Source organism: Hyaena hyaena, unplaced genomic scaffold (assembly GCF_003009895.1).
Source record: "Hyaena hyaena isolate Hyena2069 unplaced genomic scaffold, ASM300989v1 scaffold_183, whole genome shotgun sequence".
Lineage (NCBI taxonomy): Eukaryota > Metazoa > Chordata > Mammalia > Carnivora > Hyaenidae > Hyaena > Hyaena hyaena.
In genome coordinates this window covers 101,920-129,110 of record NW_024080815.1, presented here as the reverse complement: position 1 = coordinate 129,110, position 27,191 = coordinate 101,920, and the positions used below count along the sequence as shown (strand labels likewise).

General features: G+C 35.0%; 1 protein-coding gene across 5 annotated transcripts in view; it reads right to left on the bottom strand.

Moving 5' to 3' along the window:
- The window catches only part of BTBD10 (BTB domain containing 10), an 81,168-nt gene that overhangs the window by 9,780 nt on the left and 44,197 nt on the right, over positions 1 to 27,191 (bottom strand). For all 5 annotated transcript variants that reach the window (XM_039240871.1, XM_039240872.1, XM_039240875.1 and 2 more), the window contains 4 exons: positions 14,782 to 14,978; positions 12,141 to 12,426; positions 8,941 to 9,043; positions 7,224 to 7,344 (listed from right to left, as the gene is read on the bottom strand). In XM_039240871.1, the coding sequence (XP_039096802.1) occupies positions 7,224 to 7,344; positions 8,941 to 9,043; positions 12,141 to 12,426; positions 14,782 to 14,978 (707 nt within the window). The remainder of the gene's footprint in view (positions 1 to 7,223; positions 7,345 to 8,940; positions 9,044 to 12,140; positions 12,427 to 14,781; positions 14,979 to 27,191) is intronic.

Below are 27,191 nucleotides of genomic sequence, written 5' to 3'. Positions count from 1 at the left end.
TAGCTGAACCCAGGCTTTGAGTCATCCCAGTGCAGGCAGCAGACATGTGAGTGAAGAAGCCTGCAGCCTTCTAGGTCATTCAGCCCTTCAATTATTCATAAGATGAGGACTCAGACATTGTGAAGTAGACAAAAGCCACCTCTTCTTTGTCTGAATTCTTGACCCATAGAATAAAAATGATTGTACTTTATGCTCTGTTTGGAATGGTTTGTTATATAACAATAATTAACATGAACACACTCCACTCCACCTAACACCCCCACCAAGTCCAAGTCATTCTTGACTCTCACCAAACTACTATAAAAACTAATTACATTCCCCCAACATTTGCTTTTGCCCCTGTGTAATCCATCTTCCTCTGAGCAGCCAAATTATGCGTCTCCTCTAGTTTAAATATTTCATGGCTCATACTGTGCCTAGAATAAAAGTCCAAGATCCTCAATTTGGTCCATAAAGTCCTGTTACATGAAAAAGGACTGGTATGTACAGTCCTTTAAAAAAATATTTTCTTTAAACACTACATATATATATCCTACATAAGCCTTATATATGTATATATACATACAAATTTATAAATATTATATATATATTCCCTACATATAAATTTAGCCCATATTTCTCTCTTGAACTTTATTTTTATTAACAACCTTTTTAAAAATATTTTTTATTTATTTTTGAAAGTTAGAGATTGCACGAGCAGGAGAGGGTCAGAGAGAGAGAGAGAGAGAGAGAGAGAGAGAGAGAGAGAGAGAGAGAGAGAGATACTGAATCCAAAGACAGGCTCCAGGCTCTGAGTTAGCTGTCAGCACAGAGCCTGAGGCGGGGCTCGAACCCACGAACTGTGAGACCATGACCTGAACTGAAGTCAAACCTTAACCAACTGAGCCACCCAGGCGCCCTATCTCCTGAACTTTAAACATGTATACCCAATGCCCCACTAAGCATTTCCACTTGGATATAATAAGTTTTTCAAATATAACATGTCCCAAATCAAGCTTCTAAATTTCTGTTCCCCATGACATTTCCCCTTGTCTCACTTAATGGCAACTCCACATTTCCAGTTAATTAAAGTCCTCTTCCAGTTAATTAAAGGTTCCTGGGTGGCTCAGTCAGTTAAGTGTCTGGATCTTGACTTTGACTCAGGTCATCATCTCCCTGTTCATGGGTTTGAACCTCACATCAGGCTCTGTGCTGGCAGTACGGAACCTGCATGGGATTCTCTCTCTCTCTTCCTCTCTCTCTGCCCCTCCCCTGCTCATGTGCTCGGTGTCTCTCTCTCTCTCTCAAAATAAAATTTAAAAATCCTCTTCTCTCTTCCCCATCCCTTATTCAGTTAACAAGCAAATCTGACAACTGTGCCATCCAACACACCCAGAATTAGATCACCTCCCACTGTTTCCACCCTGATTTAAGCCACCACTATCTCTTACTTGAATTATGGCAACAGTGTCCTAATTATCTCTTTACTTTTACCTTAATTCTCCTTGCAATCCACTCCCAACACAACAGCAAAGAGTAATCCTTTTAAGCCACGGTCAGATCAGGACTACAGCACCACACAACTCTACATGGAATTCTCTGTGAACAGTGCCCCCACAAAATGGTACAACACAGCAACCTTGGCAACCTCACAGATCATTATCATTCTTCGGTTTAAAACCCTCCAATGGCTTCCCATTTCGCTTAGAATAAAAGCCAAAAGATAAACGCTCTACATGACCTCGGTCCCCTCCTAACCTCATCTCCTACTACAGACACTCTAACTTCTTTCCTCCAACTCTTTGCTGCTCTCAAACATGCCAGGCAAGCCATCTCAAAGGTTGCACTCATTGGTAACCTTTGCCTGAAATGAAAATTTCCTCTCCAATTAAGGCTTCTCTGGCTACTCTATGTCCCTTCCTTACTTTTTCTCCCTCCTCAGCACCTATTACTCACATACCCTATGTTACCTGTTTACCTGGTTTATTGTGTATCTTCCCCCAAAAAGTGTAAGGTCCATTAGAGCAGGCAATTTTGCCTGCTTTGTTCATGCCATATCTCCAGAACTCATAATAGACTGGTACAGAATGATCAGTCATTAGATATTTGTCCAGTTAATAAATTTTGTTTTCTCTCTACTCCTCTGGCCTTATTTCACACCTCTCACACTCCATCCCTCCACTCTCGCCACATTTCCCTTCTTCCAGTTACCTAAGCTTGTCCATGTCCTATTCCAACCTGACAGCCCTGCAAACACCTGTTCTGCTGCCTGCAACAGTCAGCATCTTATACTCTTCACCATTCCTTTAGGTCTTAGCTTTAATGTCAAGGCGATGATGTTCCACAGTCCCTTTACCATACACTTCTCACAGCATCTCATTTCTTCACTGCATTTTTCACAGCTTTTCATTACTTGTCGAACGCCTGTCTTCTCCACTAGAGACTATGAACACCATAAAGGCAGGGACGAAGTCTTATTCATGACTTCATATTTATACTCATTCATACCTCATGCATCGATAAAAAGCCTGATAAGGGAGGGGATTACAAGTTAAATAGTAAACTAGAAACACATAACTGATACTTAAGAATTAAAGAATTGGAAATCCACAGCGCATAGGAAATATTGGAAGCCATAATGATGAATGGCATCACATAAAGTAAGTGTACAGATTCTGTGAGAGAGAAGGTAGCTTAAGACAAAATACTTGGGAATGACCACATTTAAGAGATATAGGAACAGGGAGTAAGTGAGAGAATGATAAACAGAAGACCTAAAAGAAGGATGTCAAAGTTTAGCCAATGGAAGAATGAGTCAAGAAGAAAGGATTGACTTAACAGTGAAACCTAAAGGAAACGCCTTTAAAGATAGGGATGTCAGAATTATCACTAAAATTTGAAACAATGTTCAAAATATTCTAGACAATAAGATTTTATATATATATGGGGGGAGGGAGGGTGTGGGTATTATTTAGGGGCACTTGGGTAACTCAGTTGGTTAAACATTCAAGTCTTGATTTTGACTCAGGTCATGATCTCATGGTCTGTGAGTGTGAGGCTCACACAGAGCTCTGCACGGACAGCACAAAGACTGCTTGGGATCCTTTCTCTCCCTCTCTCTGCACCTCCCCCACACTCACTCTCTCTCAAAATAAAAACACATTTTAAAAAGAATTAAAAAAAAATAGTGTTATTTACAACAGAGTCAATTATCCACCAAGAATATATAATAACTGAAAAACTATTAGAAATAAAGAGAATTCTGTTAGACAGCTAAATACAAATGTACAAAATTCAGTAGTTTTCTCATATGTTAGCAGTTAGAAAATTTAAACATTCTACACACAACAAAAATACAAAATATCCAAAAATAAACAAGAACAGAGCAAAAATAAAAATAAAACTTAATAGACAGCAGTTGAAGGAGACAGTATATATGTTAATTCTTCTAAAATGGTAACTTCAAATAATTCCAATGAAAAGCTTAAAATATTTTATTTTATTTAGTTTTTAATTGTTTTAATGTTTACTTAGTTTTGAAGAGAGACAGAGTGCAGGAGGGGTGGGGGAAGAGCAGCGGGACACAGAATCCAAAGCAGGACCCAGGCTCTGAGCTGTCAGCACAGAAGCCTAGGCCACAAGATCATGACTCGAGCCAAAGCTGGACACTTAACAGACCGAGCCACCCAGGCACCCCTTAACTTAAAATATTTTAAATCTTTTTTTTTTTTTAAGTACCTATAACAGACAAAGGTCAGATCTGAGTCTGTTTGAGGCTGAAGATTATATAGAAAGGAAAAGACTACAGATATCAGAGAAGATGACAAAAACTGGAACAGATCCTAAAAATGCATGAGGGGATAAAATAATTTACTTTTTTGGCAAATGTTTATTGAGTCCTTCCTTACCAGTGTCAGGCACTATGGACACAAAGCTGAAAAGGCAGAGTCCCTACCCTCAAGTTCAAACTGGTTTAATGATACAAACTAAAAACAAGAGCAAGACAGAGCGAGAAAATACACAAGTGACTCTTGTCATCTCAGTGTCTCTGTGTTTCCATGACTCCACAGGGAGCCTCTACCTCCGATCTCCCTTTCTTAATAGCTTTGACAGAACTTCAGATTTTTAGTCTTTGGTCGTAGTCTCATTGTGTCCTACAAGGTCTTTCTTCTTGGGCCCTCTAAATTGGTGCATTATTCAAACTTTAAATTTCACTTTCCATACCAATTTTACCCACAGATACTATATTTTCATTTCTTTTAGCCCTGGGCTTTTCTTCCTGCGTTCAGACTGGTTTTCAAACCGTTATGTGGATTACAGTGTTTGCCCAAGAAGATGGACACTGAAGAAATGTACAGCATAGTTGGGGAGCTACTATTTACCACAGAGTTCCTTAACCGTATGGTAAGTTCTATGACAGAAGATTATGAAGTCAGTTCCTTCCTGTACTAATCTGAACATACAATTCCTTCTGTCTGAAACATACCTTCTTTTCCCGTTCCTCCAGAAAGCTTCCTTAAGCCTCCACTCCTGAGTTACGAACAGCTCTCATATTCTCATTTAGTACCCTATTCTTTCTCTAACACCATAATATAACTTACTTGTCTGTCTTCCTCACAATACTGCAAGCATCATGAGAGCAAGGACTCTGTTTTTGTTGCCTTTCATATACCTAATGTTTAGTATCCAGTAAGTGTTCAATAAAAAATGCAGAAAATGACTGATTACTACATAAGCCATTTAATAAGGTGTTAAAGGATATTTACTAATATAGTTATTCACAATATACTTCAATGTAAAAATACTATAAAACAGCATGTACAATATACTTTAATATTTCTTAAATTTACCTTTATTTCTTAATTTTGCTATCTTTTTTAAAAGCCAAATTCTCATGTAATACTGTGTATCAAGTACTATTCATTTAATCTTAACACCTCTGTGAAAAAAGGTAATATTACTACCTCCATTTTAAAGATGCGGGAACTAAGAAACAAGGTTTTCAGTAACTTGCCCAAGAAACCCAGGACTCTCTATTCAATAAACACTTAGTACTTGTGTTATTTTAAATTAAGAGAGACAGACATCTTAAAGTATCATTCCCATATACAGTTAAGGCACATCTTAGCAGGAGAGAAATTCAGTTTTGGACTCAAGTCTACACCTATACTATCCTTATATGTTTTTAAAAGGTTATTTTGTCTCTTCAAATTCTATACAGTTTTAATAATACCTATGAGAATCTATGCATTCTTAAAAAACATATTACAAATATTCTAGAAATAGTTACAAATAATTATTTAAAAGCCAAAAGTCTAGAAAAACTATATTGCATATATTTTACATAAAGATTCTTACTTACCTTTAATTCCATAATAAATGAGACTTAACATTGATGACAAGGGTCTCTGTCCAAAGGATTACAAAACCAAATCCATGTCAATTTTTTTTATCTGACAGTCACCAAAATTCAACAACTAATTATATGAAATGAAATTAAAATGGGGGCGCCTGGGTGGCTCAGTCAGTTGAGCGTCCGACTTCAGCTCAGGTCATGATCTCACCATTCGTGCGTTCAAGCCCCACATCGGGCTCTATGCTGACAGCTAGCTCAGAGCCTGGAGGCTGTTTCAGATGTTGTATCTCCCTCTCCCTCTGACCCTCCCCTGCTCGTCCTGTCTCTCTCAGAAATAAATAAATAAACATTAAAAAAAAAAAAGAAATTAAAATGGTCCCATGAATTGAAAAAACAAGAGGTGAACTAAAATATCTATAATTAGAATAATAATGCTCATGGTTTAGGAAAAACATTTTTCAAGATGTGGGAAAAAAACAGAAACTTTGTTCGTGTTTACACATGTATGCTCTACTGGTCCAACTATTTGACTTTAAACTTTTAAATATCATTTAAAAAGAAATGGACTCAGAGATGGACCAGCCACTTTGCCTCACCTATGGAGGTTTTTTTATGGAGACTTTAAAGAATGTTTGGCAATAATAAAGTGGTACTTAAGGAAAGACTTAATAAGGTCACATATTTTCAGTGAGTTAGATCTTAATTAAAAATGAAAAGCATACAGTAGGTGCCTTAAATTTTCAAATAAAATTTTCATTCCCAGTTTCTAACACCCTAAACTTTGAGAAGGTATGACAAGCTAGTGTTGAGTTTAGGTTAATAAAGTAAATAAGGCTGAGATTAACAAAAGGCTATAACCACATGTAGGAAACTTTTTAAATGGCTTTCCACGATACACAGGATAAAAATATAAGAACATGAGTCTGGATTAAAGACCTTCCATAATGTGGCCCATCTATTTATTCTCATATCCTTCTGGTACTGATACAAAGTCTCTGCTCCAACTAGGTTGTTTTCAAAATATATCATCTTTTGCAACTTTATTCCAAAAATGTCAGCATTAGAGTCACCTCCCTACTCTACTCTTCCTAAATTATTCCTATTTATTATTCACTACCTGCTTCTTCTGAACTCTTTCTTAATCCCTCTAGCCCACAATAACCTCTCCTGAACTTCTTCAACCACTTAGCATCCAAGCCAACATCTGAAAACTCTATTTTGACTTTTCTGTGTATAATCACCCTTACTTTTTCCTCAGGCATGGCATAACAATGAGATGGAGGGATGTTGGGAGGTAATGAGGGGAAAATATCAATCAAAAAGTTAGGATTTCCAAAGTTCTAGACTCTGCTGAGGCTGTTTGATGTTCTCAAAATCACTTATCCCTTTGTATGAACTGAGGGTTAGGTATCCAGTTTAAGATCTTTAATGACAAATACGGCTTTTGAAAATTATTTTTATCTTCCATAGGGGCTTAGGATATTATTTCACATGCAAAGTACAAATAAAATTATAAATTTCTGGTTGATGTGATCTGAAGAGTAAAGCCAATACCATACTTAACCGAAGCAAGGGTTCCCAAGCTGGGACATAAACACTTGCAACAAAAGACAGAGACAGGGGTCAAGAAGGAAATCTGGGAGTGTCTATCAAAAAATAAATACATACATACGTACGTACGTACTTACATACATACATAAAATTTTGGAAAATTGCACAAGGAGCTTGTAAAGGTCTCTGTAGAATTCCACAAATCATCTTCATGGTATTAGAATGCTTTATAATCCAATTATATATCTGATGCCTAGGTAAACAGCACTATTTTAGGCTTTTCATTTTCCAATACTGTAACTCTACGAAACACTCACATAAAAAACATCATACTTACTGAGATCTCTACATTTAATAGTACTATATTCAAAAGAAATACAAAGATAGTCGCATGCTTCTCTCAGCTCAGGAATAGATATGCCATCAGGACAACGGATTATTCCTGTTTTGTAGTAATCCTACAAAAAAAAGTAAAGAATGCATAAAATATCTTGAGCACAAGGTGGCCAAAACCTTTTTGTTAAAATTAAGCTGGCAGCAGTTTCAGAAACAGTGGAGCTCTGAGATTTCTGAACTATGGGATTTAAAGTCAGATGGGACCTCAGTTCACCTAACCAGTTTTTCATTTTACCAATATGAAAACTTTGGCCTAAATGGGTTCACTGACTCAGCCATCCATATAATTATTTAATAGCAGAGGAAAGATTAGAACCCAGGTCTCCCCATTAGTGATGCATTTCTTCTCTCTGCTTTATCATGCCAATTCACATGTATTTTTCCCTCCACAAGTTATTTTTCTATATAACTATCATGAAATTTTAAAACTTTTTGAAAAAGGAAAGATAAAGAGCACCTGGGTGGCTCAGTTAGCTAAGTGTCTGACTTCAGCTCAGGTAATGTTCTCATGGTCTAGGAGTCCGAGCTCCACATCAGACTCTGCACTGTCAGTGTAGGTTCTCTCTCTCTCTCTCTCTTCCCTTTCCTCTTTCTCAAAATAAATAAACTTAAAAAAAAAAAAAATTTAAGTGAAAGATTTTAAGTTACCTTAAATATTACCTAGCAAATTGAATAAAATTTATGGTTCTTAATAAAGAACTTCAAAGTCATATCCAAATATTAAAATATGTAAACAGAATGTACAGATAGATATTCTTACAAATACTATTCTTGGGTGTATCCAATATTATTATGAACAATCAATAGTCCTTATTTCCAAAATCTAGTTGAAAAGTTCCTAAGGGCTAGCTCCAAATTTTGTTACTTGTCACCTCTACTTGGGGGTCAAACGGCAGTATAAGCACTTATCCCCCAAATTAAGATCTTCCCCCCAAAAATCAAGCTTCTAGAGGTTCAGAGTCACAATAACACAATTAATAAAGCTGCTACACCAGAGAACAACCTAATCATGATCAACTTCTTTTCCTCTCTTGTACCTCAGGATACTTCCTACAACACCTTCCCCAAAGTTATTTGAGGAAACCATATTTTCAGACTGTGGCATAAATTATAACATACTATAAATCAAATCTTTATCACTAATTGGAAATTACAAGTAGGGACTCTAATACTAATTCAAATATTCCTCAAAATAAAAAGTTAAAATCTCAAAAAAAGGTTTAAAATGAAGATGGTAACAACTACATTTTGGAGATGACTTTTACATGTTCTTAATTGTCCACTTTGCTAGTTATATGCAATAAAATAATAGAATTCATATAGTTACATTCACTCTCAGGTAGCAAAAACTGATCAACTTATTTAAGAGAATTAGGGAGGAAGAAGTAACATAACTCCAGAAGTATTACCACTAAGCCCTTGAAAGAATTGCCTATTTCTACCTAAGACATAAATTATCCCATCCTATCTGTGCAAAAGTCATAAAATTCATGTATCTGTGTCGTATTATCTTTATGTACTAAAATAAAAATGAATGAAATGGTATTTTTAAAACAATACTCTGCATACTATACAAAGAGAACTCTGTGTCCAGTCCAAGTACCTACCAGAAAGGGGTTATGTGATTTAGTCAATACATGTAAGAAACAAGCACTCACCAGAATAGCTCGAAACACAGTGGAGCCAATTCCTTCTGCCACTTCATACTCTCCCTTCTCATTGGGACGTGTAAAGTTATGTTCTCTGCCAGATCCAAACATCCTATGATGATAAATAATTGAGAAATATAATAGAATACTTCCTTCAGAGGGAAAATTTATTTCATGTACAAAACTAAAAAGGAATTATAATTTATCAGATTAGTTCAAAAATTATTTTTTTATTTTTGAGAGAGAAAGAGAAAGAGCATGCGCACAAGCAGGGAAGGGAGAGAGAGAAAGAGAACCCCAAGCAGACTCCATGCTGTCAGCCCAGAGCCCAATGAGGGGCTTGATCCCACAAACCGTTAAGATCATGACCTGAGCTGAAACAAAGAGATGGACACTTAACGAACTAAGCCACTCAGGTGCCCCTACCCTAAAAATTCTTATCAGCAATTTATTCTGGCGAATGTAATAATGAAGAAATATTAAAAGTACATCCTTTCTGATGGGAGGGAACACAGTACAGATTTCCTACAAGCAAACAAAATCAACTGATAATATTCAGAAGCTAAAGGGGCGCCTGGGTGGCTTAGTCGGTTAAGCGTCCGACTTTCGCTTAGGTCATGATCTCGCGGTTTGCGGGTTCGAGCCCCGCATCGGGCTCTGTGCTGACTGCCAGCTCAGAGCCTGGAGCCTGTTTCAGTCTGTGACTCCCTCTCTCTCTGACCCTCCCCTGCTCACGCTGTCTCTCTCTCTCTCCTAGAAGTAAATAAAAAAAAAACATTAAAAAATTTAAATAAAAATATTCAGAAGCTAAAGAACTTTCCAGCCTATTCTTCCGGGGGGGGGGGGGGGGGGGGGGGGGGGAGGATTCAATCAATCAATCTAGAGGGAAAGGTGATTTTTATACTAATCTTACCAGGAAGAAAAAGAAAAAGAAAAGGGAAACCATGCTATCTGTGCCTTCTCCTTAAAACTGCTGCCTTCACTGCAAAGTTAATACTGTAGTGCAGCACATATAGGAAAAAGGCAGATTAGGCTGTTTCACTTTTCATAATTTTAACTATAAATCTAAGAAATATCACTCAAAATTCTTATACTTGCATCTTAGAACTGAAAAAAAAAAGCAATCAAATGCTGGGGTAGAGAGGAAGGAAGAAGAGATGAATGAAAAGTTTAAACAAATGAGTAAAGAGCTCTTAATTTTTACTTAAGAAAATAACAATTTCTATTTTTTCAAGTAATGTTCTTGGCCCTTTAACAGTAACTATTTTGAAGAGGCAACTTACAGAATATGTTCTTTGACATTTTCCCAAGAAAATTTAAAAACTGTGATTAAAGGAAGTTGAACCTCAGTATTCCATGATACCATTGTTCCTAAAGTAAATATGGCTAAATATTCCACTCAACAATTTCTCAATTTAAATGGTTTCCTCTTTTGTAATAACACAGAAATCTATGAAGAACAAAGCTTTTTTTATTTCAAAGCTTCCAAAAGAATGCCAACTGCTTTTTACAGTTCCCATGAATATTAATTTTCATCCCCAAAGACAGGCTTTACTCAACTGACATTGGAAAAGATGACTTCACTGATTTAAAAAAAAAAAGAAGAAGAAAAAAAAAAGACAATTCTTTCAGGAAGCAAATGTCACGCATTTCTCTCAAATACTTAAAATAAAAAATTTTTTAAGTAACCTCTACACCCAATGTGGGAACAGAGCTTAGAACACTGAGATCAAGAGTCCCATGCTCTACAGACTAAACAAGTCCTAGGTGCCCCTTAAATACTTGAATTTTTTTTTAATTTAATTTTATTTTTTTACAAAAGGAGAACACAGATCAATCTGCATGTGCGACTGCGTGCGCGCATGTGCGCACATACACACACATCTGTTGGTCTTTGTTTTATTTTTTTTTAATGTGGCATAACAAATGAAGCAAATTTTCAAGTATCTACTTTTTAAGTGTGTTTCTTTAAAGTTTAGGTAAAAATAAAAACTATTAATAGTGTCAAGTCATTCTCCTGACACCTCCCATCAATAATATTCCTCTGTGCTACTAAAAATACATAAAAGCCATAATTATATTTTTCCTGAGAGATATGACGTCTAATTGCCAATGTTAAAAGTATTTATTTGAAAATGTAGTGTCACATGTTAGCTTTTATTCTGTATGCAGAGATATCATGAAATCACATGTACAGACATTCTAAATAGTTCCTCACATACAACCTAGAAAAAAAAAAAAGTTTTTTTTACACATAAACTTTTATTCCGTTTATATACTCCTTCCTTTTATAATAGAGTGAATAGAAAAAGATACTAATTTTACAGTGAAAAGGTATCTGATCCTAGTTTTAGACACGTTGAAAAATCAAGTGTATATTGCCTGTATCATTCTTAGGATTGCAGTTCCCACAACTACAAACTTTACATTAATCTTTATTATGGACAAGCACAGATTAGAGAATGACTAGGACCTCTCCTTCATTTTACTAACTACTTGTTAATTTAAAAAAAACCAAACATTATTATCTACATCAAACTAACAATTCATGCTGACTTTTCAGATAACCCACCTGTCGGGCTTTTTTTTTTTTTTTTCTCTTTAAAAAATGCTGATTTTTTATTTGGCGGTATATTTGGCGGTTGAATTTAGGAACCCCAAGTGAAGAAAGCACATTATTACTGTTAAATTCACCTTGTTACATACAATTTAAGGTTTTCAGCTGTGGAGATCATTTAGGACTCTATCTTCATTAACTGATATATGTATTTATTTTTCCTGCTGATACAACAAAGATTGTTAGAGATAAAACTAAGTTCAAGGGGCACCTGGGTGGCTCAGGGGACTAAGCATCTGACTCTTGGTTTCGGTTCAGGTCATGATCTCATCATAGAGGAGTTCAAGCCCCTTATAGGGCTTCGCTCTGCCAGTGCAGAGCCTGCTTGGGATCTGCTCTCTGCCCCTCCCCCACTCACACACTCTCAAAATAAATGCAAAATAAAAATGAACTTAAAAAAAAAAACTTAAGTTCAAGATCTGGCTCTACCACTTTCTAGCTGTATCAACTTGAGAAAGTTATTTAACCTCCAAAGCTTAGTTCATTTGTAAAATATCAATACTACATTCTGAGAGAATTACTATAAAATGTAAGTAAATAAAATACTGTGAAAGTGCTTTATAATAATACAAAGAACTGCAATAATACAAACCTGCCCAACATAGTATTTGGCTGTGCAGTAAAAATGGATGGGTCTACAACAAATCTAGTGTTATCCACTATTAGTGTTACTCGTTCCGACGTTCTTACATTCCGAGCTCCTTCTTTTGCATTTTCATATACAAACACCATCTCCCCAGATGTTTTACAGCTACCATCTGAACTTGACTGACTACTGTTTCTGCTGCTGTTCCCAGCACTGCTACTAGAACCATTTGGAGATGCCTTCTGAGGACGAGGACTGCTTGGACGAGAGGAACTGTGGTCTTTTTCTCGTTCTGAAATAAAGGCGTTAAAAAAAGTTATGCAAATTTTCCTTTAAAAAATTCAAAATCCATATATAGTTTTTAAAAACTCTGATGTAGAAAAGTTGTTTTAAATCACAGCATTTCTGCTTTTTGATTTCAAGTAATATTTCTTCAGAACACTATAAATATTAATTATTTCCCAGGAATAAAACCTATAACATCAAAATGTTTTCTAATTTTTGTAGATTTTTTAAAAAGATGTATTGATGGCTATTACTTAAGATCAAAATTAAGGTAAATTTATGATATTATTCTATTTAAAAATATACAGAAACCAAGAACAGAATAGTCTTACAACTCAGGTAAGTAAGCAATGAAAGTTAGTAAAAGATTAATAAAAATACTAATTTTATCTGTCCTAAATTCTAAAAGTATTAGTACTAGTCTGAGAACACAAAGTACAAACTTTGGACTCTCACTATGCTAAAAAGAGCATTACCAAACCAGTAATTTATCTCACAAAAGCAAAGTCCCAAAGGAAGAAAAAAGTCACTAAGGACACAAAGAAGTAGTTGTATTTTTCAAATGACTTTTAATGTGTACCAAATAAACTGGCTTCAATAGCTGATGCTATATTGCTCTTCTCATTATCACTTTTGTTTGGAATAAAAGCACTGCCACAAGTTTTATAGGATCATATGATTACTATCTATAATTTTACTTAGGTAGGAAATATTGTTAAAATTCAGAAGATTTTCTTTAGCTGTTCCAATATTCTACAAAGGGAAAATTAAAACTAAGAATAGATTCTGTGGTAAGTTCCCTCTAGAGGTTAGATAACTAAATTTTAAAGGTGACCTAAAAATGTACCTCCATCTCATCAGATTCATCAGCTTCTGCCAAATTCCTCCATGACTCAGGCTACTTAGAACACTCTGTACAGCTTTACTGATTATATAATTAGATTTGATATATCTCCAGAGATATTCTGACACCTCCATTTTATTGCCTGTTTCCAGAATGCTGGTAGTATCCCAAAAGCAAAATTTGCTGAATTGATAAACTCATTTATTACATTATCCTCCTATTCTCTTCCCAGGTACTGAAGTTAGCATATAGCAAACTGTCAACTCTTATTTATACTTGTGTTGATTTCTGGCTTATCAGTGCTAGTTTGACTTTAGGGACCTACTTACATATTGATAACTTCTCTGTATAAGTAGGCCCCAGGATAAATGATTTTGATTTATAACAATCAAAAACGGGTGCCTGGATGGCTCAGTTGGTTAAGCATCTGACTTCAACTCAGGTCATGATCTCACAGTTTGTTAGTTCAGTGCCCTGCATTGGGCTCTGTGCTGGCAGCTCAGAGCCTAGAGCTTGATTCGGATTCTGTCTTCCTCTCTCTTTGCCCCTCACCCACTCCCACTGTCTCTGTCTCTCAAAAATGAACAAACAATAAGAGAAAAACATTTAAAACAATCAAAAACAACCTCAAATACTAAGTCAAGGTATTAAACGTGTCCTTCTCCAGGGACAAATGAAAATCAGCACTCTCACACAGCTTCTGTTCCTCTGCTTCAGACTGGTGCTTTATAGTCACACAGTGTATTTACCTGAAGTATAATAAGGTTCATTTATAGTAATAAGTAGGAAGAAAAAGACCTGAGCTACTTGTCAAGAAAACAAAACACTTCACACCTTTTTCATCTTCTACTTTTTGAATTAAAAATACTGTCAAAATTCAAAACAAATTACTACTTGATGATGTTCTAGCATTCACTTCCTTTTCTAGCATGATTAACCAAGAATTCCTATTAACAGTTTACTGCAAATTTTAAAAGACAGGGGTGCTTGGGTGGCTCAGTCAGTTAAGCAGCTGGACTTCAGCTCAGGTCATGACCTCACAGTCTGTGAGTTCAAGCCCCCCATCAGGCTCTGTGATGACAGTTCAGAGCCTGAAGCCTGCTTCGGACTCTGTGTCTCCCTCTCTCTCTATCTCTCCTCTGCTTGCTGTCTCTCTCTCTCAAAAATAATAAACATTTTAAAAAATTTTAATAAAAATATAAAAAAATAAACCACTGCTACTTATCTCCAGATAAAAATCTATTTGAAAGATTTAAAAAATCTACATATCACAGTTTTAAAGTCTTTTTAAATCACTTCTTTTAGAAGACTGTTCGAGACTCTTAAAAAATTCACTTTTAAGTTTCATTTAATAAATGGATTTTTTCATAGCAAGAATGAAGCTAAGCTAAATAGAAGCAACTGAATAGAAGTTAATTTTACCCTGAAGTAGTAGGCACAATTCACTGTCATTACTGCTTTAAAAAGGTAACCGCGTGTTTATAAAAACTGTCAGGAAGATTAGTGAATTTTACATACCAACATGGTGCTGTCGTGTTGGAGACGTAACATTTCTAATACAAGGAGTGAGTTGAGATTCTGTTCTTTCATGAGATGAATCTCGCGATCTGTCACTTGACCTTCGTCTATCTCTTGATCGTTCATGTCCCCCACTAGCACCATGTAGACTCATTTTGGTGTGGTCAACAACTCCTTTAGCAACACGTGAGGGAGTACTGGTAAGTCAGAAAAGAAAATTAACCAAAAAAATAGAACATGAGATTACAAATCCTTTTAAAGAAAAAAGCAATTAACATAAAACTACTACTATCTTCAAGTGTAAGAATCAAGTGCTACTTTATAATTCTAAAAAGTAGTTTACCTTAAACTTGTAGGTTTTATAAATTCTGGAACACTGTATCTTTAAAGATCATATAATGCAATTTAGTATTTTTAAGAATGACAAAACTAAAGCCCAGAAATGTTCATTAACTTTCTAGTTAGTAGTAACGGTAGTAGCAGTGGAGACCACCGAGATCCCCTAAATATTAGTCAAATACTTTGCTCTCTTTGATTTGGTGGATGGGGAGGTACAGAAAGAACACCAGCTTCTGGAACTCTTAAAAAAAAAAAAAAATGAGGTATGGGGCAGAGTAACTGGTCTCCTTGCCAAGTAAAATAAGTCTACATGCTAACTTTAATCAACTTCATTTCTCAACTTTAATCAAAATCATTTCTCTAAAAAGCTTTACTGTGCTGTGTGAAGTCACAGAATTTAAAATTTTAAAACATCTTATGTAAATCTGTTCATGAGAAGTGAATAACTGAGAATGATGATTAATGTGATTGACAGAATTCAGTCACACAATTATTTATAAAGTTGTATGTACTATCTGCACAATGCTATAAAGAAGCACCCTCAAGGAACTTATGATTTAAGTGTAGCAGTAAATAATACAGGAACATGTAGAAATTTAAACAATTCAAAAGTTATCTCAAATTTCGAGGCGCCTGGGTGGCTTAGTCAGTTAAGCATCGGACTTCGGCTCAGGTCATGATCTCACAGTTCATGGGTTCGAGCCTCGCATCGGGCTCTGTGCTGACAGCTAGCTCAGAGCCTGGAGACTGTTTCATATTCTGTGTCTCCCTCTCTCTCTCTCAGACCCTCCCCTGCTCACACTGTGTTTGTCTGTCTGTGTGTTTCTCTCTCTCTCTCTCTCTCTCTCAGAAACAAATAAAACATTAAAAATTTAAACAAAAAAAAGTTATCTCAAATTTCGTATGTAAAATGGCTAAATATATCTCAAATACTTAATAAATGAGTTACAAATAATAAATGTTTTAAGATCTCAGAGGAAGAAGACATCACTGTAGACTAATCACTGGTGAACCAGGTGCTGGCAAATAGATAAAATTTTAATAATCAAAATACACTTCAGGTAGGAAAACTGACAGGAACATCAATGAGACAGAGCCAGACCTAATTAATATGGTTTTAAAATACTACAGTGTTTTTTATAAATAAAAATAGAAGAAATTTCATAGCTTTAGAGAAACCTAGACTTAGAATCAATTTGTACTTGCATACTTAATTGCTCAACGTTGTTGAATATTATTTAACATTTTGGAACCTTAGTTTCCTCATCTGTAAAATACAAGTTCTATTTACTTTGTAAGGTTAATATAAGGATAAAATATAAGCAAGCTGACCATCAATGTACCTGGTATAACAGAATCACGCATTAAATATTAGTTTATTTAGTTATGACAGATGAAGATATTAAAGTTCAATTACAAGACTGCTCTGAGTCACAAAATATTTAGGATATGCTAACAACACTGTAACTCAAGGCTTTTGATTCATTCCAGGGGCCCTTCCATAATATTACCCTGCATTCCGTCACTGAAACCACATGAGTTAAAATTTAATCTTCTTGATTTCATTTTAAATTCCATAGTGCTTCAGGGTCATCTCCTCTGTTGGCTTATTACCTATAATTCTTTGTTATTTTAGTGGTTTCTTTCATTATGAAAATCAGCTATCACCTCATTATAACAGACTACAAAGATAAAAGATAAGGCCAGTTTTGCATTAACCATAAGAGTTACTTCTAGGAAAATAAAGACAACCTATCAACCTTTGTCAGTTGTCTTTCATAAACCTATAGAAAAAAAAATCTACTACCACCTTCTTTCTAGTGAAAAAAGATCAGACTAGGATTGCATCCTTGAGACATATTTTTCTTCGAATAGAAAAGATTCTACTGCATTTGTGTTAAAACCCTTAGAGTAGAAACAAAGGACTTTCTGCTTTATGTCCTAAAGTAGGAAAAGGAAAGCAATCTACACTAGTAAAAGGATTATATATTGAAAAACATAACTCCTCAAATTATTCTAGCTGTTACATTCTAAATGTGCCAAGAAGCACATTTTCAAAAAATGAATCTGATAGTCTAATGGATATGGTATAAATACAACTACAACTAAGGCAAATGCAGGACAAATGTTCAGTTTGAGCAAGGGCCAAGGAGACTGATTAATAAAAAAAGCATTTCTACCAGACAACTCTGTAACTGAAACATTAAATACTACTAAGCATTCACTTGTATAGATTTTAAATAAATGCAAAAGTGTCATAATATACTTCCATTCTTTCTTTTCATTCCCAAATGTGATGTACTCTGAATCAGACCTTCAAAATCAGATGTCATGGAAGACTAATTACATCCTGCTTTAATTAAGTGATTTTTAGATCAGAAAAGCACTCCAAGGGCAAAAATAATTAATATGTGTAAAAGAAAATGAGGACAAGCAAGTTCAGAGGGGATAAGTCTGCTTCATGTTGCATTTAAAGAGTCGGAGATATGTGACTGAGAGGACAGGTAAGGAGATGCAGATTACACATTACAGAAGAAGATTACACGTTACAGAAGAAAAGACTTGTGAATCTGAACACACAAGAAGAAATATCCAAAATAAATATAGTATGCATTATTAAAAAAATGGAGCCATGACTGAACTGCAGATCAATTTCAAGTGCCCTGATATAGGTATTAATGGAGTCCATAGAGGAAAAAAAGTGGAGAAAAAATATTTGAATAATGTCTTGAAATGTAATAAAATCTATAAACCTACAGATGTAACTAACACACACAACAAATCCCAAACACATTTTAAGAAAAAAATTTTTTAAACCCTGCGAACCTAAGTTTGTTATATCCAGTAAAAAACTCCCTTCAAAACTGAAGTGGAAGGAAGAAGGTGCCTAGGTGGCTTAGTCAGTAAGTATCCAATTCTTGGTTTCAGCTCAGGGACATGATCTGTTTTGTGGGTTCAAGCCCCGCATCGGGCTCCCCACTGGCAGTGCAGAGCCTGCTTGGGATTCTCTCTCTCCTCCTCTCTCTCTGCCCTTTCCCTGCTCACAGTCTCTGTCTCTTTCAAAATAAATAAATAAACTTAAATAAATAAATGAATAAAAAATAAATAGCGGAATGCATTTTCAGGCACATACACAAAAAGATGAATAAATTCATCATGAGCAGACCTGCATTATAAGAGTTACAGGAAGTCCTTTAGTCAGAAGAAAAAGTAATGCTAAATGAAAATATATATCTATACAAAGGAATGAAGAACACTAGAAATAATAACTGCATGGGAAGATATAGTTTTTTTAAATTGTTTAAATCTCTTTAAAAGATTAAACAATAATAACAATACAACACATTGTATATAACATACACATATGACTACAAGAGCATAGTCTGGGATAAGAGACATAGAAGTAGACTACTGTAGCTCTTAAACCATTTCTTGTGTTGTAGAATATCATTTGAAGATAGACTGATAGAGATGTGTATTATAAGCCCTAAAGCAACCACTAAAGTAGGAAACAAAGAATTATAGCTAATAAGTCAACAAAGAAGGAAAAATGAAATTGTTTTTAAAAAAAAAATCTAAAAGAGGGCAAAGAAAAACAGGGAGGATGGAGAAACAATCAACAAGTAAGGCAAAGAGAAAATAAACAGCAAGATGACAGGCTTAACCTTAATCATATCTATAATCACATTAAGTATAAGTGGCCCAACCCATAAAAGATAATCACATTGGATCTAGAAGTCAGACCCAACTATGTGCTGACTACATGAAACACACTTTAAATATAAAGGGACAAAGAGGTTCAATATAAATGGATAATAAAAGATAAAACATAGTTAACACTAATCAAGAGAAAGCAAAAGTAGCTATATTAATATCAGACAAAGTAGACCACAGAAGAACATGATCAAGGCTTTTCCTAAAAATACAGGGATATATTCATTAAAAGTACATCCCAGGGGTGCTTGAGTGGCTCAACTAGTTGAGCTTCCAATTCTTGATTTCAGCTCAGATCATGATTCCAGGGCTATGGGATCAAGTCCCACATCAGACTCCATGCTGGTCATGTAGCCTGTATGGAATTCTCTCTCTCCCTCTGCCCCTCTTCTCTGCTCACTTTCACTCTCCCAAAAAAGTAAAAAATAAAAAATAAATAAAAGCATGTCCCAAAAGTTCTTCTGTCTCATAAGAGAGCTTCAAGATGCATGAAGCAAAAAGTATAAATATAAAATTACAAGAACTCCACAATTATAATCAGAGATTTCAATACCCTCCTGTAATATTTAATAGAGCAAGCAGAAAATCAGGAAAGATGAATAAAATTTGAACACTAACAACTGCCTTTACCTAATTCACATTTATAGAACATTTAACCCAGGAAGAGCAAGAAAGTCCTTTATTTCATATCCACACAAAACATATATCAAGATAAACTATATTCTTGACACCAAAACAAGTCTCACTAAATTTAAAAGAATTCAAACATATACAATTTGTCCTCTGATTAAAATGGAATTAGATTAAAATTTAATAACAAAGATATATTGAAATTTTCCAAGTATCTGGAAATTAAAGAACACCTTTTAAATAACCCATGGGGCAAAGAAGAAAATGGAAATTTTTCAAGTAAAAAACCCCAACATATTCAAAATTTGTAGAGGCATTACATTATAGCAGTGGCTAGGGACCAAATTACAGCATTAAATGCCTGTATTTGAAAAAAAAGTGCTAAAAAAAATAATAATCACTTCAGTTTCACCTTAAGAAACTAAACAAAACTAGAGGTGCCTGGGTGGCTCAGTTTGTTAAGCATCCAATTTTGGCTCAGGTCAAGATCTCATGGTCTGCGGGTTTGAGTCCTATGTTGGATTCTGCGGTGATAGCCCAGAGTCTGGAGCCTGCTTCAGATTTTATGTCTCCTTCTCTCTCTCTCTGCCCCTCCTCTGTGTGTGACTGCGCACCCACTCTCTTGATCTCTTTCTCCCAAAAATAGTAAATAAACATTTTAAAAATGAAAATGAAACTAAACAAAACCTAAATTTAACCCAAAGTATAAAAAATTAGTAATAAAGGTCAGAGTACAAATCAAAATTAAGAGACACAGAAAAAGAATAGGGAAAATCAATGAAAAGAAAATCTAGTTTCTTTGGGGGGAAAAAAATAACAACAAATTTATAAACTTCTAGCCAGACTGGGGAAAACATGAGAAGATACAAATTTCAAGTATCAGAAATCAGAAAGTTGACATTTCTACAAACGTCACCTATATTTAAAAAGTAACAGAAGAATATCATAAACAACTTTATGCAAATAAGTTCATCAACTTAGAAAAACTAGACAAATTCTAAACTACCAAAACTCACTCCAAAAGAAACAGATAAGGTGTACAGCTCTATTTCTATTAAAGGATTTGATTTTGTAATTAAAAACTTTCCCTCAAAGAAAACTCCAGGCCCAGATGGCTTCACTGATGAACTCTACTAAGCACCGGAGATATAATACCAATACCTATATAAGCTCTTCCAGAAAATTGAAGAAAACCTATTTCCTAATTCATTCTGAGTTCAGGATTACCCAGGTACCAAAAACAGACAAAGACTCTACAAGAGAATTACAAACCGACAAACCTCAGAATATGCATATTTTAAACAAAAGTTTAATAAGCCAAGTAGAGCAATATATAAAAATGTCAATACATCATGATCTAATGAGATTCATCCTAAAAACCCAAGAATGTCTGAATACTCAAAATCAATTATTATGTCAATTATACGCCAATAAAAACCTCTTTCCTCAATCAATATAATTCACCATATTAACAAAATAATGAAGAAAAAATTTGTATCTCAATATACATACAAAATACATTTGCCAGAATACAAAATCCATTCCTGATTAAAAAATAAAAAATAAATAAACATTCAGCAAAGTATGAATACAATGGAATTTCATGAACTTGGCAAAAGGGATCTATGGAAAATCTACAGCCAACATCATACTTTGTGGTTAAAGACCAAATGCTCTCCACCTAAGATCAAGAAAAATACACGGATGTCCATTCTCACCACTTTTATTCACCAATGTACGAAAAATTCTAGCCAGAGAAACAGGGCAAAAAAAAATAAAAGACACTAAAGGCATCCAGATTGGAAAAGAAGTAAAACCAACCTTACCTGCAGACAATACAATCATCGACTGTAGACTCTAGTACAGGAAGTTACTAGAACTAATGAGTTTATTAACAAGGTTATACAGGGAACCAACCCATGCACAATTGAAAATCTGCACAGAACTCTGACTCTGCGGGTCGCCTGGGTGGCTCAGTCGGTTAGGCGTCCGACTTCAGCTCAGGTCATGATCTCACGGCTCGTGGGTTCGAGCCCCGCACTGGGCTCTGTGCTGACAGCTAGTTCAGAGCCTGGAGCCTGTTTCAGATTCTGTGTCTCCCTCTCTCTCTGACCCTCCCCTGTTCATGCTGTCGCTGTCTCTGTCTGTCTGTCTCTCTCTCTCTCAGAAATAAAAAAACATTAAAAAAAAAAAAAGACCTTTTGACTCCCCAAAAAACTTAAAAACTTAATAGTCAACTGTTCACCAAAAGCCCTACCTATAAACAATTAATACGGATTTTGTATGTTGTATATATCAAATGCTGTATTATAATAAAGTAAGCTAGAGAAAATTTTGAAAATGTTAAGAAAATCATAAGGACTAGAAAATACACTTACAGTACTATATGTGTATTTATTGGGGGAAAAAACCCATGTATAAGTAGTCCCCCACATTTTAGACCCATGTTGTTCAAGGGTCAACTATACTAGGAACAAAATAATGAGAAATTAAAATTTTAAAACAACACCATTTACAATAGCATTAAAAAACTTAAAATATATAAGGATAAATCTGACCAAAGATGTGGAAGATCTGCATGCTGAAAAATATGAAACACTGCTGGCAGTAATTTAAAAAAACCTAAATAGAAGGAAAAATTTACCATGGTCACAAGTCAAATAATTCAATATTGTTAAGATATCAATTCTCCCTACATTGATCTACAGATACACTACAATTCTAATCAAAATCTGAGCAGCTTTCTTAGTCAAAAGTGACAGATTCTAAAAATTCATACAGAAGAGTAAGGACCTACATAGCCTATGTAATTAAAAAAAAAAGAAAAGATATGGAACACTAATACAGCCTAATTTCAAGGCTTATTTTAAAGCTATAGGAATGAACACAGTATGCTACTGGTATGACAGACAACTAGATCAATAAATGAATAAAGAGCCCACATACAGACATAGACAACTCATTTTCAACAAAGGTTCAAAGTCAATTCAAGAGTCTTTTGATCAAATAGTGCTGAAACAAACGAATATAAATGTATATTCCATTGCCGGCACCCGGAAAAGGGGGAGTTGCAGGAAAAGAAGGGAGAACTCGGATCTAAAGTTTGCATCATGTACAAAAGTGAAGTGAAAATGGATCACAACCCTAAATCCAAAACCTAAAATTATAAAAATGTGACAGGAAAAAAGCATGATTCGTTAAAAAATAAACTGATAGGGGCGCCTGGGTGGCTTAGTCAGTTAAGCGTCCGACTTTCCGACTTTCGCTTAGGTCATGATCTCGCGGTTTGTGGGTTCGAGCCCCGCGTCGGGCTCTGTGCTGACTGCCAGCTCGGAGCCTGGAGCCTGTTTCAGTCTGTGACTCCTTCTCTCTCTGACCCTCCCCTGCTCACGCTGTCTCTCTCTCCTAGAAATAAATAAAACATTTAAAAAAAAATAGTTTAAAAAAAAAAAAAGAAAAAAAAATAAACTGATAAACAAGGACTAGATCAAAATTTAAAACTTTCACTCTTCAAAAGAGCAAAAATTTCATTTTTGAATAAATTCTGAATTTTCATTCAAATTTCAGAATGAACTCACGTATCTGATAAAGAACATGTATCTACAACATGAAGAACTATCAAAGTAATGTGCAAAAAACTTGGGGTATACAGAAAAAAATTAAGTACATGAAAAGATGCTGAACATCACCAATCTTAAAGAAATGCAAATTAAAACCACAAAGTAACAACATTTGAATGGCTAGATTCACATCTATTTGAATGGCTAAATAAAAAGAATGGCCACATCAAGTGTTGGTGAATAGGTGTATGAAATCAAGCTCTCACATATTCCTGATGATAGTGTAGAATGGTACCACCACTTTGAAAACCGTTTTTGGAAAATAGTTTGAAAGTTTCTTAGGAAATTAAATATATACTACCCATATGATCCAGCCATTCTATCTTATGTATTTACTCAAAAGAAATAAAAGCATATGTCAATAAAAAAGATACAAACATTGTTAGTTGCTTTACTTGTAACCCAAACTGGAAACAACCTAAATGTCTGTTAACAGGTAACTGGATAATTTGTGGTGTATGCATACAATGGAATACTACTCAACAAAAAGGAGAAACAAATTATTAATACAAATTACAACATGGATCAAGTTCAAAATTACACTGAGTGAAAGAAGCTAGATCTCTACACCACCCCAAAAAAGGGAACAGTTATATCAAATTCTAGGAAACAAAAACTAAAGTACAGTGTCAGAAAATATAGTGGTGTTTGTATGGGCATGGAATATGGGGGCTGAAAGAGGCAGAAGGAAAGAGTTACAAGAGACCCCAAGTAGAAATCTTTGAGTGGAAAGAAAAGGCCAACTAGGAGAAAATTATAAAAGGAGAAAATTTCATAGATAAAAGCAAACATATAACAAAGGTAGTAGATTAATCACTTATAAAACCAGCATGGAGGTTGAAACACAAAAGCAGTAAAATCAATTACATCCACAAAAATCAGCCACAGGATACACAAAATAAAAAGATGTAAATATGACATCACATACCTAAAATGCGGAAGGAGGAATAAAAATTTAGAACTTTAGACTATATTTGAATTTAGGTGACCATTAACTCGATATAAACTATTTATGTACGATGTTATATATGAGCCACAAACCACAAACCAAAACTATAATAAATACACAAAAAAATAAAGAGAAAGGAATCCAACCATAACACTAAGAAAAATCATCAAACCAGGAAGGAACAGAGCAAGAGAAGAAGAAAGGAATGGAGAAGAACTATAAAAACAACCGGAAAGCAATTAACAAAATTGTAATAAGTACATACTTATTATTACTTTAAGTATAAATGGACTAAAAGCCTAATCAAAAGACACTGGACATGCGCCCCTCCCCCGCATGTGTTCTCTCTCAAAAATAAACATTAAAAAAAATTTCTAGGGGAGCGCCTGGGTGGCTTAGTCAGTTAAGCGGCCGACATTGGCTCAGTTCATGATCTCGCAGTTCATGAGTTCAGAGCCCCGTGTGAGGCTCTGTGTCGACAGCTTTGGAGCCTGCAGTCTGCTTTGGATTCTGTGTCTCCCTCTCTCTCTGTCCCTACCTGCTTGTGCTCTGTCTCTCTCAAACAAAAACATTAAAAAAACTTTTTAAGGCAATCACAGGAAAGAATCTAGGAAGAACACAAAGACCCAGAAGCTAAACAACATGCTACTAAATAATGAAGGGGTTAAACAAAAAAATGAAGAAATAAAAAAAAAAAAATACACAAAGACAAATGAAAATGAAAACACAGTGGTCCACAATCTTTGGGACATGTGAAAAGCAATTCTAAGGGAAAAGTTTATAGCAACACAGGTCTACATCAAGAAATAAGAAAAATCTCAAATAACTCAACCTTACTAACAACTCAACCTTACACCTAAAAGCCAGAAAAAGAACAACCAAAGCCCCAAGCTAGCAGAAGAAAGGAAATAATAAAGATTAAAGCAGAAAGAAATAAAATAGAGGATTAAAAAATAATAGAGAAGATCAATGAAACCGGGGGCTGATTTCTTAAGATAAACATTGATAAGCTTTTAGCCAGACTCATCAAGAAAAAAAGAGGAAATAATAACTGACACCACAGAAATACAAAGAAGTATGCTAATAAATTGGACAATCTAGGAGAAATGGATAAATTCTTAGAAACATATTATCTTCCAAAATCAGGAAGAAATAGAAAACCTGAACAGACCAATTACTAGTAAAAAAAGTGAATCAGTAATCAAAAAACTTCCAACAGTCCAAAAAACTTTACAACAGTCCAAGACTAGATGGCTTCAAATGTAAATTCTACCAAACATGAAAAGCTAATACCTATTCATCTCAAGCTATTCCAAAATATAGAAGAGAAAGAAAATCTTCTAAATTCACTCTACAAGGCCAATGTTATTACCCTGATACCAAAACTAGGCAAAGATACTGCAGAAAAAGAAAACTACAGGCCATGATCTCTGATAAACATGGATGCAAAATTCCTCAACAAAATATTAACAAACTGAATTCAACAAAACATTAAAAAAGCAATTCACCACAATCAAGAAAGTTTACTCTAGGTACATAAGGGTGGTTTTCGATATTCACAAATCAATGTGATACATCACATTAACAAAAGAAAGGATAAAAACCATATGATCATCTCAAAAAAGCATTTGACAAAATACAACATCCATTCATGATACAAATTCTCAACAAAACAGGTTTCGGGGGAACATGCTTCAACACCATAAAAGCTACATGTGGAAAACCCACAGCGAACATCATAAACATCATATTCAATGGTAAAAAACTGAAAGCCTGACCTCAGATGAGGAACAAGACAAGGGTATACACTCTACCACTCTTACTCAACATAGTACTTACTGGAAGTCCAGCAGCAGCAATCAAACAAGAAAATGTTATAAAAGGCATCCACTGGTAAAGAGTAACTCATTATTTGTAGATGATATGATCTATATATAGAAAACCCTAGGGGTGCCTGGGTGGCTCAGTCGGTTAAGTGTCCTACTTCGGCTCAGATCATGATCTCACGGTTCGTGAGTTGGAGCCCCGCATCGGGCTCTGTGTTGACAGCTCAGAGCCTGGAGCCTGTTTCAGATTTTGTGTCTCCCTCTCTCTCTGACCCTCCCCCTGTTCACGCTGTCTGTCTCTCTCTCTCAGAAATAAATAAAAAACATTAAAAAAAAAAAAAAGAAAACCCTAAAGACTCCACCAAAAAACTATTAGAACTGATAAATGAACAGTAAAGTTGCAAAACACAAAATCAATATACAGAAATCTGTTCCATTTCTAACAAGTAGCAGAAGGAGAAATTAAGAAAACAATCCCATTTACAACTCCACCAAAAAGAATAAAATCCCTAGGACTAAATTTCACCAAGGAGGTGAAAGATCTGTACTCTGAAAACTATAATACACTGATAAAAGAAAGTGAAAGCAACACAAATGGAAATCTATTCCATGCTCATGGGTTGGAAGAATATCATTAAAATGTCCATACTACCAAAAACAATCTACAGATACGATGCAATCCCTATCAAAATATCAACAGCATTTTTCATAGAGCCCGAACAAATAATACTAAAATTTGTAACAAAACACAAAAGACCCTGAATAACCAAAGCAATCTTAAAAAAGAATAACGAAGCTGGAGGGATCATAATCCCGGGTTTCAAGATATACTACACAGATGTCAGTAATCAAAACAGTGTAATACTAGCACAAAGACACAGAGACCAATGAAACAGAACTGAGACCACAGAAATAAACCCATGCTTATGTATTCAATTAATCTACAACAAAGGAGTCAAGAGTATACAATGGGGAAATGACAAGTCTCTTCAATAAATGGTGCTGGGAAAACTGGACAGCTACATGCAAATGTATAAGACTGAACCACTTTCTTATCCCATACACAAAAATAAACTCAAAATGGACTGAAGACCTAAATGTGAGACAGACAAAACTCCTAACAGAAATCACGTGCAGTAATCTCTTGGAAATCAACCTTAGCAAACACATTTATGGATATGTCTCCTCAGGTTAGGGAAACAAAAACAGAACTACTGGAACTATACCAAAATGAAAAGCTTTTATACAGCAAAGGAAACCATCAACAAAACCAAAGATAATGTACTGAATGAGAAGAGATATTTGCAAATGATATGTCAAATAAGGGATGAA